General features: G+C 26.1%; 1 protein-coding gene across 1 annotated transcript; it reads left to right on the top strand.

Annotated features, from left to right (window-relative positions):
• The first annotated feature begins 11,119 nt into the window (after positions 1 to 11,119).
• Positions 11,120 to 13,712, top strand: LOC8287272. The gene is made up of 5 exons (XM_002530348.4): positions 11,120 to 11,680; positions 11,791 to 12,120; positions 12,310 to 12,760; positions 12,847 to 12,960; positions 13,079 to 13,712. The coding sequence occupies exons 1-5, from the start codon at positions 11,384 to 11,386 to the stop codon at positions 13,189 to 13,191; spliced, it is 1,305 nt and encodes a 434-aa protein (XP_002530394.1). The 5' UTR covers positions 11,120 to 11,383; the 3' UTR covers positions 13,192 to 13,712.
• Positions 13,713 to 14,000: the final 288 nt, after the last annotated feature.

Below are 14,000 nucleotides of genomic sequence, written 5' to 3'. Positions count from 1 at the left end.
ATTAAAATTATTTAATGTCTTAAATGACTATCGATCGCTGCTTAAAACATTTAATCAAATGCTATAATATAATAATTAGCAAATAAATTACTCTCCAATAGCTTTGTTAAATCCTCATTTTAGGTTGGGTTTGTTTTGTTGAGAAGATGTTTTGTTATCATTTGAATGGAGTTGTGTAGGGAAGGTTAAATTTGGTAATATAAAATTAATTGTACATCACAGTAATACGCTGCGTATCTATTAATAAGTGTGTTTAGACTAAATTTGATTATTTGAATTTATGTTTTATTTTGGTTATTTACCTTTTTATTTGCAAGAGATGTTGCAAAATACTTTTATATTGTGGGTCTAGTTTTTGTTTTGGAATGCGTAATGCAGAAAGACGTGTTGACAGTGTTTATTATTTTAACGGTAAATGTATTAGAGAAGACGGAAAGTTATGGACTATTTATCTACCAGAATAAAGTATGCATATAATCAAGGCGAATTGAGCTTTTAAATACTTAGGCTTGTATTTGAGTTTAATAGATATTAATATTTTTAAATTTAAAATGAGCTCATTTTAATTATTTAAATTTTAAATTTAATTTAAAATTGACTCGTAATTAATTTGATTATGAATTCAAACTTGAACTCGTATTCAAATTTGAATTTATGTATTATATGATTAAATTTAAATTTAAATTTAATTTCAAACTCATATTATATTTGGTTGAAGTCAACTTATAAAATTTATTTATAAATTTAAAATTTATGAGAATAAATTTAAATTTAAATTTTAATATAATTAAATTTATGTAATTAAATTAAATTTTAATAAAATAGATAGAATCTTTAAATAAATTATATTGTAGTAAATTAATATATTTTATAATATCAAAATATTTATTTTATCTATATGTTTTTATTTTATTTTTTATATATTTTTTTCTTCTCAAATTAATAAATTTCATTTAAATATAGCATAATAATTAAACTCCAACTGAAATAAAGTACACAATAAAAGGCAATAACGACAATAGCAAATTAGAATACAATAAATTTCATACTTTATAATATTGCCATCACTAATGGGAGAACTATTTTAAAATTTAAATCGTTATAGAAAAAAAAATTATCATATATTCACTTTCTTTAAGTTAAAGAATCCGCATTAATAATTTTTATACATGTATATATTTTAGGAAATATTTATTCAATTTAATTTATTAAATCGCATAAATTTATGATAAAAGACAATTTTTTTAAATAGAGATAAAGATAAAAAATTTAAAACAGAAATTAAAAATAAAAATCAAATAAAAGATGTTGTTAAATTATAAACAAACTTGATTTACTAGTTAATTTTTGAGTTTATAAATTATAAATTTTTAAACAAGTCGATTTATAAATTTATTTATCAATTCAAAAATTTAAATAAATTAAATATTTTTTAAATACAAGCTCAATTCAATATTAAATAGAATTATAACCCAAATTCGACTCATTTTAACTTAACAAATAAACTATAAATAATTTTTAATGGATTGCCAAAAAACTTAGCTTTTGTGCAGCTCTAGACTAAAGCCTAGTGTTTGTTTGCAAAGAAAATATTGCGTTCCTTCAAATCTCTTCTGCTTTCTTATTTTAAATGTATTTTAATATTATGATATCAAAATAATAAAAAATGGAAATACAGACACCGGCTGCTGATGTAATATTTCTATAAGTGTATATATTTTTAATATTTTACTGATTTAATAATCATCAGTAGTGATGGATATACATCAAAACGACATTCCACGTCAAATCACCAGACACATCAAAATCAAAAATCGAAGTTTTCAACTTTTTTTTTTATTGAACAACTTTGATTTATAAATATTTTCCCGGTATTTTTTACCAAACGGTGACGTCCCTTTCGGCTGGTGAGTCACGTCCCCACTGCGTACGTATCCCTTCTTTCGCTTCCCTCTTGAAATTTCCTAAAACAATGTTTTTGCCTTTTATATATTAATTTTTGTTGTGTTTTTTATTAATTCTTTTTTTATCATTATATCTGTCACCCTTTTGGCGGGAAGTTTTATCAATTCGACTTAATGGTGCTCGTTGCGTCCGGCCCTTAGATTGGCATAGCCGAGCCCCACGAACCTAACGCCCGTTACGAGTTCTAACGCATAAAGGATAATAATAATAATATATTATTTATTATATTTATATGTATAAGTACATGAATTCATTATTATGTATAGGTGTATTTACTAGTTTAAATTAATAGAGTTATTATAAAAATATAATAATTATATTTCAAATTTAGATTTATTTGACAAGCTTAAAAAATAAAAATAAGGATAATGTTTTTAATCTATTCAAACAAAATAAAATTAATAATTTTAATATTTTTATTTCCATCAAAATTATAAAAATATATATATATATATATAATAATATATTTTAACTCACTAAAATAAAAAAATCACCGTTAAAATAATTATATTTTATATTTTCAGTGTTAATTGTTAATATCTACGATTTCTTTATTTTATATCATAATTTATATTTTCATGTAATTTTATTAATTTTGAATTTATAATTATATATATTTTTATTTTTAGTTGATTTATCTTATATTCATTGAGATAAATATCTTAATCAAATCAGCTTATTATATTTTTTTAATCAATATTTTTCCAGTTGGTGTAATTAATTTTTTATTTTAAATTTTAAATTTTAGAATGAAGAAAAAAAATAATAAGAAAATGATGTTAATTTTTTACCCTTAAAAATGAAAATAAATTGAAAAATTGAAAAATTGAAAAAATTTATATTCTGTTAATTCCTCCTCAAAATAGAATAAGTAAATAAAAAAAAAGAGAGAATAGTACCTAAACTATAATGAAATAATTACTTGCCTTTTCTAAGTATTTAAACACCATTTATCCTAACAAATGAAATAAAAAAATACATAAGATTTAGTCTACTCTACTTTTTCATATTTTCGTTATCCAAATATGAAACAAAAAATGAAAATTCTTTTGGTTTTTTTCTAGTTTTATTTTATTTTCTTCCTGAAAAAACAAAAGGATTAAAAAAGTACAAAAGCAAACTCTAACAATAATAAGCTGAGTTTGTGAAACTCTAATTATGGTGCATTATTGGAATAACAATCAAATATTTTATTTAAAAGAACTTTAAAAATGAAAGAAGAAAATCAGAAGATAACAGCCGTTAGAAAAGGGGGGGAGGGTTGAGAGAGAGAGAGAAAAAAAGACAAACGACAGTTAAGCTGCCGAATCTGTACTGTTGCCACGTCATCGAAGATTCAGATTCCCAGGTAACCCAAAAGATATTGCACGGAGGGTAAATTCTTTGATTACAGGACAAATCACGGGGTTTCTATGACACCTGGTTTTAAGCTGTGACCATACACACAGTAACAGTATTAATTTAAGCTGCCTTTTTCTCACAAATTTTTGGCCAAAGTTTCTCCAAAAAACAAAATTTTTGGCCCAAGAAAGCTGTCATTTTTACTAATTAAAATTTGGCTTTATTATATATATATATTAGATAACTTTTATTAGTTTATATAAAATTTCTATTAATAATATTACATAAAAGGACTAAATATATAAATGACTTTCTAAATTTATTTAATTTTTCTATTGGACTCCCAAACTCAATTTGATTCAATTGAAATTTTCAAATTTATGTTATTATTTTTAATTTTTTCCGTCACGGACGTTACGCGCGTGTATTTTATGTCATCTAAAAAGTGCATAAATTCGAATAAAATAATAATATTTAAAATATAAAATAATAGCTAAATATGTAAAAAGCATCTTGAAGTTGTTTTATTTTTGCAATTGCCCTTTGAACTCAACTCTAATTCAATTGGATCTCTCAACTTTACGAGTTATTATTTTTAATTTTTTCAATCATAGACGTTATACGCATATATTTTATGCCATCTATAAAATATATAAATTTAAATAAAATAATAATATTTATATTATAAAATAAGTAAAAATATAAAATGAGAAAAAAAATTAAAACAGTAAAGATTAGTTCTTAAACAAAATTCATTATTTTTTTATCACCGGTTATATATTTTCTTACTACAGTTATTGATTATGTCTATTAGCATAAAAAAGAATCTTTAATGGCAGAAAATACGAAGAATTATAAAAGTTTATTTTAGTCTTTTAAAAATTATTTTATTATTTTATTTAATAAAATTTTAAAAAATAATTTTAATATACAATAAATAACATATTAAAACTAATAGAACAATTTTTTCACAAGAGATTAATCCAACACACTTAACTTCCATTTATGAAGGGTTTAAATAACAATTTATGAAGTTTATATGCCCTATTGAAGTAAAGTTAAATTTAGAGGATATTTATAAAAATAGAATAAATTTTAAAATTCAATCATGTATTTTATCTATTATAAATAACGTTATTGTGAGAATATTAATTTTTTATATTACCATTAGTGAAGAGTTAAAAATAATAATTTATAAAATTAAAAAATTAAACAAAACTAAAATTGAATTTAAAAAGCGAATTATAAATACCTACAAATTGAGTGACTATTTATGTATTTTGCCTGTGTAAAAGGCATGCTACATTGAAGACGGTGAAGCTTTCTAGGATTTCCTCTTTCTTCTTGACAATAAAATAACATTATGTAACTGAGTTAATTTTTCTTTTAAATATTCAGTTGGAATGAATGAATGAATGAATTTTTAAATGGAATTATAGGCTAAATTTCTTTGAATCTATGGAAAATGGTTGCGATGAGTTAATGCATACTTTGGCTCTTTAAACTTTTAGAAATAGTTTCTGGCCATTTAAATTTTCATTTAGCCCTTATAACCATATTAACTAATTTTTTTGAAAAATATATATTTTATTTTGATGTTATTAGGAACCCGTATAAGATAAATGCTATAACATAGAATTTATTTTTACATATGTTAAATAAATTACAATAAAATGTATAAATAATCTCTTGAATTTTTTAAAAATAGTTACTTAACCATTGAAACTTTTATTTTATCCATATAGCCACTTGAACTAGTTCTTTTAGAATCATAAATCTCCTTATATTTAGATGCCATCAGCTTTGGTTGGCAGATATTAAATGCGAGTGATTATGTGATGCATAAATCATATTTAATAAAAAAATTTATAAAAAATTATAACTTAGAGAGTAGATATGTTTAAAATAATAATAAAGTTTTATAATTAATATAAAAAGTATAAATTTATTGATGATGAGAAGTAAAAATTTAAATTTAGAGATTTAGTATTCTAAAAAGTATTATTTTAATTTTTTAGCTTATTTTTCAGTATTCTTTTAATACATTTATAAGTCATTTCAATGTTAAAGTGTTTGTTTTCCATGCGTTCCCAGAAACAATAAAATAAAACTTATGTGGTCCAAAAGAACTAGTTCAAATAGCTATAAGAACCAAACAAAAATTTAAATAATTAAGTAATTAAATGATTATACATACATATATAAGTTAGTAAAAAATGACTTATGTGATCCAAAAGAACAAATTTAGATGACTATAAAAATCAAACAAAATTTTAAATAACTAAATGATTATTCTCGGCCATTTAAAATTGCTTGAAAAAATAAGAGATTATATGAAATAAGAGCTTCTCAATTTGGATAATGTTTTTATTTTATTTTATTTATTTATTAGAGATTCAATAAGCCGTACGCTATGCATTAAAAAATAATTATCTTTTTACATTCGTTATAAAATTAAAATTATCTGATGGGAACTAAAGGGAGTGAGCAATTGAAAGAAATATTTGATGTGATTATGTTGACACCTGTTTTTGGATCATGGAAATTATAAAGTTCATTGCAATAAAACTTTGCTCCATAACCTACCACATCATGATGCTTGCAACAATCACGCCATTATTCTTCACAAAGGAAAATTCAGAAACAAAATGAAAAGCAAAAGTGTGTGTCTATATATATATATATATATATATATATATATATTTATTTATTTATTTATTTATTCATTTTCTATCTTATGATGACAAGACCGAATTAGTCACTTTCATTATGTGACTTTTTTTTTGTAAATAAATAGCTTTTTACCGATTAAGTAGCGTGCGAATTAGTTAACTAGTATTTTATTTAGTCAATAATTTATGGAGCTATATTATCAGTGGCTAAATATAGGATAGTCATTTTCTAATAATATATTCTCATTATAAAAATAATATAGTTCAAGTAATATTAATATATGATTGAAGGGAAAGACTCGAATCAAAATCTTATTAATTTTCATTTACAAGAATACCAATTATATTTTATAATCGTCTTATTTAAAGAAATAGAACCATGCATTATCTATTTCATTTACCAAAACACCTCAATTGAGCTATTTGTAGAACTATTCTAAATTTGGGTTCATAATTCACAATATATTTGGCCTTATATCGAACCAAAAAATTGTTATTCCAAGTTAATCAATGTATATTAACAATACAAGTGATTTTTTTTAAAAAAAAATTGCAAAAAAAGAAAAGGAAAGAAGAAAGTTCATCCTTAAAGTTGTAAGTACGAACTCTAATCTTTAAATAGATTTTTAATCACGAGTAATTAGTGGTAATAAATAACTCAATTTATACAACTATTATGTTTAATAAATAATGTTATATTCAATGTATAATTAATTTTATCTAAAGGTAATATGATAGGCCAAGTAGAACTAAGAAAATCCTTCATCTCCCTCCCTTTAGGTGTCTAGCTATTGACTGTGTGATGCAAAAATGATAAAATGTTTTCCAATGGGTACTAGGTCTCACTCAGTAAAAAGATTAAGGTAAAAGTTAGAATAAGAAAACAATTGACATTTTGGATGGAAGTTTTTGACCATGATGGGGAAGGAAAACTGAAGCAAGAATGATTGTGTGGACAACAAATAATGCAATACAAGAGCTAATGATTATGTCCATGCTTTAATCAGTGAGACAGTGTTAATTAAAGCATCGGTTTAAGGACCCAGAATGTGCTCCTATTTGTTCGCTATTATGCAATCAAAATAATCAGAAAAAAGGTCCCTTCCATGCTCTAATCATCCCATTCATGTCCAACACAGCATGCATCTTTTCTTAATTTTCCTTCATATTATATAACATCATGTATATAAACATACATCATGAAATTTTTGATTTTGGATATTGTCTATACATATAATCCAAATATGCATTTTGCAAATTATATCATTTAGAATTATAATTAATATATATATATATATATATATGTTCATTCATTATTTATTTTTATTTATATGTAGTCTATAATTATTTATTCATGTAATATCTATTTTCATTCGAATATTAAATAAATTTTATAGATATAAATTAAAATATTTTATGTAATTGCCTTAATCTATATTTTGTTTAGAGTTTGATTTTTTCATTTATCATCATTATCCTCAATCTTGATTATGATTCCAATTTGGGATGATAATTAGATGGGTTTTCCCTCTTCAATTATCCTAGTTGGTTCATGATATTGACACCATACCATTTCTAGCCAATATATAGTGGCATAGTTGACCTACCCACATGTAATTTTTGCATGATTGGACTAACCACATCGAGTCATTTCAATTGGTTTACTCTTAAACGATTGATACAAACCTTAAGAATTAAAAGGAGCGCCAAGTATTTAAACCCGTATGCTCCATTTCATTGATTTTTCCTAATGAAACCTGAGTAGGATGGTGCCTTTTGACTTTGAAACCATGCCAAAGGAGCACCATAGATAGATTTTGGAGTCCAAATAAAGAAGTCAGTAAATTAAATCTCATAGAGTTCAATTTCCGTATATAAAAATATTTTCTAGGATTAAATAAAATGCTAACTTTATCTTTTAGGCTCAAATTTATAATTTTAAAGTTATGAGATTTCACTACTTAGAGCAGTTAACTCGAGTTTGATTAATTGACAAAGATCAAATAGTAAACACTAAACTAAAATTAATTAATTTACATTTGATTGAATAATCTAATGTTTAAATTATCCGTTATATTATATTATACTTTTTTTTATCTGATCGCATAAATAGATCATTGGCTTTAAAACTAAAAAGTTGATAAATAATGAATACAGATTATTTAGTTTGAATTTCAAAATTCGAGCACAATATATTTTTAAAATGAAAAGTAAATCTACTTACTAGTCAAGGTGGGTCTAATAAAAGTATATCTTAATTTTAGAGTGATAACAAAGACATGCTTAAACATGTAGTGGGTTAATAAACTAATTTCGCATGATTGTGTGAATGCATGAGATTATAGCAGTGGGACCAATGCTAATTATGATAAACAAAGTGAAATTAATTAGAACTAAAATGGTACCATTATTCCTTTTGTTTTTCCTTTTAAATCTAAACAGTGATCGAGACCTTCAGAAAAGATCACACATACATTTGGTATGATTTTATTAATGAACAAAATGCTCATTTTCGCCCTTGCAATTGCAATGCGGTGCCAAAAAAGTGTCAAAATGAGCTTTTGGACCATTCAAGTCCATAAGCTGTCATTTTCTGTTCAACTATCTCCCAATTCTTATGTAATAGAAAAAAGGGTATCTGTTCTATAATGTTTTAATGATGATTTTTTATTTTACAAATAACAAAGAGAATTGTAAAATCAGAAAAAAGACATGCAAAAAAGCCGGATATTGAATATCAAAAAGAATATTTTTAGAAAAATTTTAAATTTTACTTTTATTATTCTTTTAAATTTAAATGCATAAAAAATGACAATTTGTGAGATTAATAAATGAATTAAAACCCATTTTTGCATATATTTCTTAAACCCACGTTCCAAGTTGAGGGCCAAAATTTATCAAATATTATTTCTCTGCCGATGGGACCATCACATAGAATGTTAATTATAACAAATGATGCTACAAATTAGGTTGATGATAATGTAAATTCAGGTAAAAAGAAATATAAATTTGAACCCAAACAACGGTAAAATTGATGTCTCCTTTATCCTATTTCTGACATTACTTCTTTTATTTTCTTTTCCATGATTATAATTTATGCTAATTTCTTCCTCATTATATGAATTATAAAGAATTTCATATATCATTCAATAGAGTTAGTCCAATTGACGAGAGAATATTTATTTTTCTGATTAACTTAAATATTATTTTTTAGAGATTATTCCAAATATTTACTTATGAATACATTGGGTAAATATAAGAATGCCTCTTTAAAATTATTAGAATATTAAATAATCAGATACCAACATTCTATAAATCAACGAAAAAATAAAATATCTAGTATTTAGAGTTACTCGGAAAAAAATATTCAAATATCAAACATAAAAAAATAAGATAAAAAGAAAATTATTAAATAGCGAAGTTCTAAATCTATAATAAAAATATTAAATTTCGACAATTAAAATAAATTACATGAAAGTTTTTTTTTTTTAAAACAGTCTCATCAATTAACGATTTAATTATGATTTCCGTAGCAAGGCTCATATTCAAATGCAAGTTCTTTTTATAATGAATTAAATAAATAAGAACATCGAGCAATATTTTAATTTGATCAAGAGTCTTTTTCTTTTAATTTATAATTCAAAAGAATAAAAATAAAAGTAAAAACAAAAACATTAACACTAGATAACCCGAACCTGCATGTATCATTATTTTAGGAGGGACAAGTGAAGCTCATATATTTGGCTACAATGACATCGCCATCTCCTTTTCTTCATTTTTTTTATATGTATTAATTGACATATTGATAGACTTATCTAACTATTTATAATTCTTAAAATTTGAATAAAATAAATTATGTATTGAACATTAAAAAAACTTATATAGTAATTTTTAATTTTCATACCATGTAAGTAAAAATTAATTATGAGCATTGATATCTATATTTTAATAAAAATATTTTAGATATTTATTATTAAACTAATAATTAAAGTAAGAAAATAATTTACATTTCTAAAAGAACTAAGAAAGTCTATTAAAATTGAATAGAAGAAGTAAAAGACAACAATACCCTTCTAACCTCACTCTTGTTATGTACAACAAATGGAAGGAGAGGAGACACCACTAATATCATATTAACCAAATATCTATTTTAATGAAAAACACTCATTTAACCACATACCACTAGCTATTTACTAATTCCACATACCATATTAAACTTCTATTTCTTACTTTATTAAAATATATTATTTTTAAGATAAATTTAGTGTTTTGATTAATTTGATAAAAGATTGATTACATTGAAATCAATATATGTAGTTTATATAAAAGCTAAATAATTTTATATAATATAATTTATTTTCTTTTCTAATTAAATTTAAAATTTAAATTTTCTATATAATAAATCATATTTAGTAATTTTTATTTAAAATCTAATTTAAATTATGAAAATACTTATTTTTTAAAAAATGGAGTTTCCAATTTAAATTCTCTGGATTAAATGAATTTTTATTTTTATATAATAAAAATAAAAAACTACTATTTATTAGATAGTTTATGGTATAAAAAATTATTATATAGACCTAATTTATCGTGTTATTAAAAAAGACTCGTCTAATAAAATAATAATATTTAATATTTTAAAATTAATAAAAAAAGTAAAGAAAATAAATTTTTATTCATTTGATGAATGAAGTTTATATAATATGTAATCTTTCAGTGAAATTTCTATAAATAAAAAATTTTCATAATAATAAAATGAGGAATACACTCATTTAGTGATGGAATAATTTTTCTCAGATTTTATTTGAACTCAAGTAGCCTAAAAATTCAAACTCCCCAGTGTTGCCAATTATGTTATTACTAATAAAGGCAAAAATAACAACCCAACATTAGCACATAATAAAGTATGAATTAGTGTAATTATAGACAAATGGCAGGTAGGTTACATAGAAGGACAAATGTTTCCAACCACTGGGACCATGCCTCCAGTTGTTCTCAATCTCTCTCTCTCTCTCTCTCTTCACTTAAATAACATTTTGCTACAATTCATTTATTTTTGAATTTTCTTTTTGAATCTTGTCTCAATTAGACCCTGAAACCTTAATAAAAGCAGGTTGTCTTCCACATTCTCTACTTCCAAACTCTCTCTCTTTTCTTTTTCTTTTTATTTTATTTTTTCTTACTTTCCCTTTTTTTGTTGGGCCCCTCCAAGTCCTGCAAAAACCTAGCAAAGCAGCAAAATCTCATTATTAAATCTTCCTCTACCAGCAACTCTCATTTCCCATCTCCTCTTCTTTCTTTTTCTTTCATGCCCTCTTTTATTTTCTTGCATAAACTCACTCTTCCAAGTTAAGTTTCTTGTTTTTTTTTTTCGGGTTTTTTTTTTGTTCTTCTATAGAGATATTATGATGGCCACTGCTTCTGGGTCTTCGAAAGAAAAAGAATCTTGGTTGCCAACTGAGTTTCTTTCTATGGAAAAAGAAAACTTTAACAAGAACGATTTCTCTGAGTTCAAGAAATCCAGTTTTACTTTCCCAACTGAGTTCCCTTACGAGTTTGACTCTTTTGGCTGTTCCCCTACTTCTTTAAGCTCACCAGATGAGTCTGTTATCGGTTCTACCGAGACAGAAAGCAGCGACGAAGATGATTTTCTTGCTGGGTTAACTCGGAGACTCACTCAGCAGCTCACTGTTCAACCTGAGGTAAAAAAATAAAAATAAATACCCACTTGCTTCTTTTTCTTTTTTTCTTGTGTTCTTGAAATGCGTTAAAGTAGGTTTTGACGTTTTCTTTTCTCTTTTTCTTAAAAAAGAAATGGGTTATGGCCGGGTCACCAGAGTCTACACTGAGCGGAATCGGAAGCTGGTCGGTTTCAAGTAACGGGAGTCCAAACGGAGTGTTGTCACCGCCAACAACCCCTTTCGGAGTGAAAAATGATACATGGGATCTGATTTATGCAGCTGCTGGTCAAGTTGCTAGGTTAAAGATGAGTAATGAAGGCAGCAAGTGCAATAACTTCCAAGAAAGGGGTTCCCTGGGTTCTTTCAGGACTCAAAATCAAGAAACTGAACTTAAAAATCAGACCCATGCTGGGTTTTACTCTAGCCAGAGCTTTGGTCACTCAGTATCACAAATGAATCAGGTAATACATATTTATCGGGGTCAAAAAAATGTTTTATTTTAGCAATCTTGAGTGTTTGGTTACCAAGAAGTTGAACTTGAAAATGAGAGGTTCTGTTAAAAGAAGCAAAATATTTTAATGCAAGTAATTATAAAGTGGGTTCTGGTTTCTGTTTGTGTGGGCTAATGGGTATTTCTTGGTTTGTTGCAGTATCAGTGTCAAGTGAGGCAGGAAGAAATGCTAAAGCAACAGTGTCCTTCAGTTTGGGGAAGGCAGCACGCGAAAGTTGGCTACCAGGCTCATCCACAACACCAGCACCAACACCCCCACAACCACACTCAGGCACAGAGCCAGTCTCACTACCACCACCATCATCAACAGCAGCAGATCCAGAGTAGAGGCAGAAGTGTTGTTGGGTGTGAAAATGGTGTTGGATGTGTGCGTCCTTTGGGTTTACCTCAGTCTGCTTGGCCACCTCTACAAGTTCAATCAAATCAGCACCAAAATTATCAACAACATCACCACTCTGGTTCAGGCATGAGAGCTGTTTTGCTTGGTGGATCTAATAGCGTTAATAATAAAAAAGAATGTGCTGGTACTGGTGTTTTCTTGCCTCGTCGATATGGCAACAACAGCCCCTCTGAATCCAAGAAAAAGTCCGGTATAAAACAGTTACTGAACCATCTCTTTTTATTCTTGTTTGTGACCCTATGTAAAAATTATCTAATTGCTCTTTTCTTTCTTCAGCTTGCTCAACAGTTCTTCTCCCAGCAAAGGTTGTTCAAGCTTTAAATTTAAACTTTGAAGACATGAATGGCCATGCTCAACCGCGTTCAAACACTGGCTTTGCCTCTGATTATGGTAAAGAACTTAAAATTTCAGCATTTAAAATCATGGGTTTTCCTTAAACTTCTGTTCTGTATGAACTGAACATAATTTCTTTGAGAACTAATATCGGGCTGTCGTTTTTCTGTACCAGATATGTTGATGGCAAGAAGGAATGCCATATTAGCACAGCAGAAGAGAAATTTACGCCATGATGGAGTGGTCCTGAATCATGAAGTGCGGTTGCCTCAAGAATGGACATACTGAGCCCAAGAACTATTATTATTATTATTAGTGTTTGTTTTTTTTGGATAAAGAAATTTAAGCATAGTATAGAAGGTAGAGAGAAGTATCTAAATAGGGTTTTCATGGTATTTTGGTTTTTTTACTATAGGTTTAAAGGAATTCAAGAAAGCAGAAATAAGAAAAATTCCTGGGTTTTTTTTGGGAAAGTTTGCAGATGAAAGGAAAGCGAATAGTAGAAGTAGCTGTAGTAGAAGTAGCAGCAGAAGGGTTTTTAGTATTTTTATTGTAATAAGTGGGTTAATTATTGTGTTTATGAAATATGGTTCTTCCAGAAGGGAGCATGGGCTGAAATTGAAAGTCTTCTCTGTTTTGAATTTTGGGGTACTCCAATCTATGTTTTTGTTTTATTTAATTAGGGAAAGGTTAGGCTTTGCTAGGAGGGAGGTTGTGAAAATTGATGCAATACACAACCTTCTTCTATCTTATGCTCCTCCTGTACTTGGAAGTTCAAATTCTAATAAGAAAATGGTTATTTTATTTTATTCTTTAGGTTCCATTGAATGTCTCTGTTTTGTCTTTGCTTAAACTCTCTTCAAAAAATTCTTGTGCAAAATTGGATATCTGAACACAGAAAAGTGTACCCTCTTTGCCTTTTTGTTGATGTTTTGTTCATTTATATAATCCTTTGAACTTTGAAACTTTGGCACACAGTAAATTCTGTAATTGGGGTTAACTCACATTCAAGCTAAAACTGGTTTTTTGAGTGCCAATTTGAAAGAGAAGAGAATGTGGGGCAAGGATAGAGTTGGACTAAAGTTGAAAGCATAATT

The sequence above is a fragment of the Ricinus communis genome, chromosome 6 (genome assembly GCF_019578655.1).
Source record: "Ricinus communis isolate WT05 ecotype wild-type chromosome 6, ASM1957865v1, whole genome shotgun sequence".
Classification (NCBI taxonomy): domain Eukaryota; kingdom Viridiplantae; phylum Streptophyta; class Magnoliopsida; order Malpighiales; family Euphorbiaceae; genus Ricinus; species Ricinus communis.
This window is presented reverse-complemented; position numbering and strand designations above follow the sequence as displayed.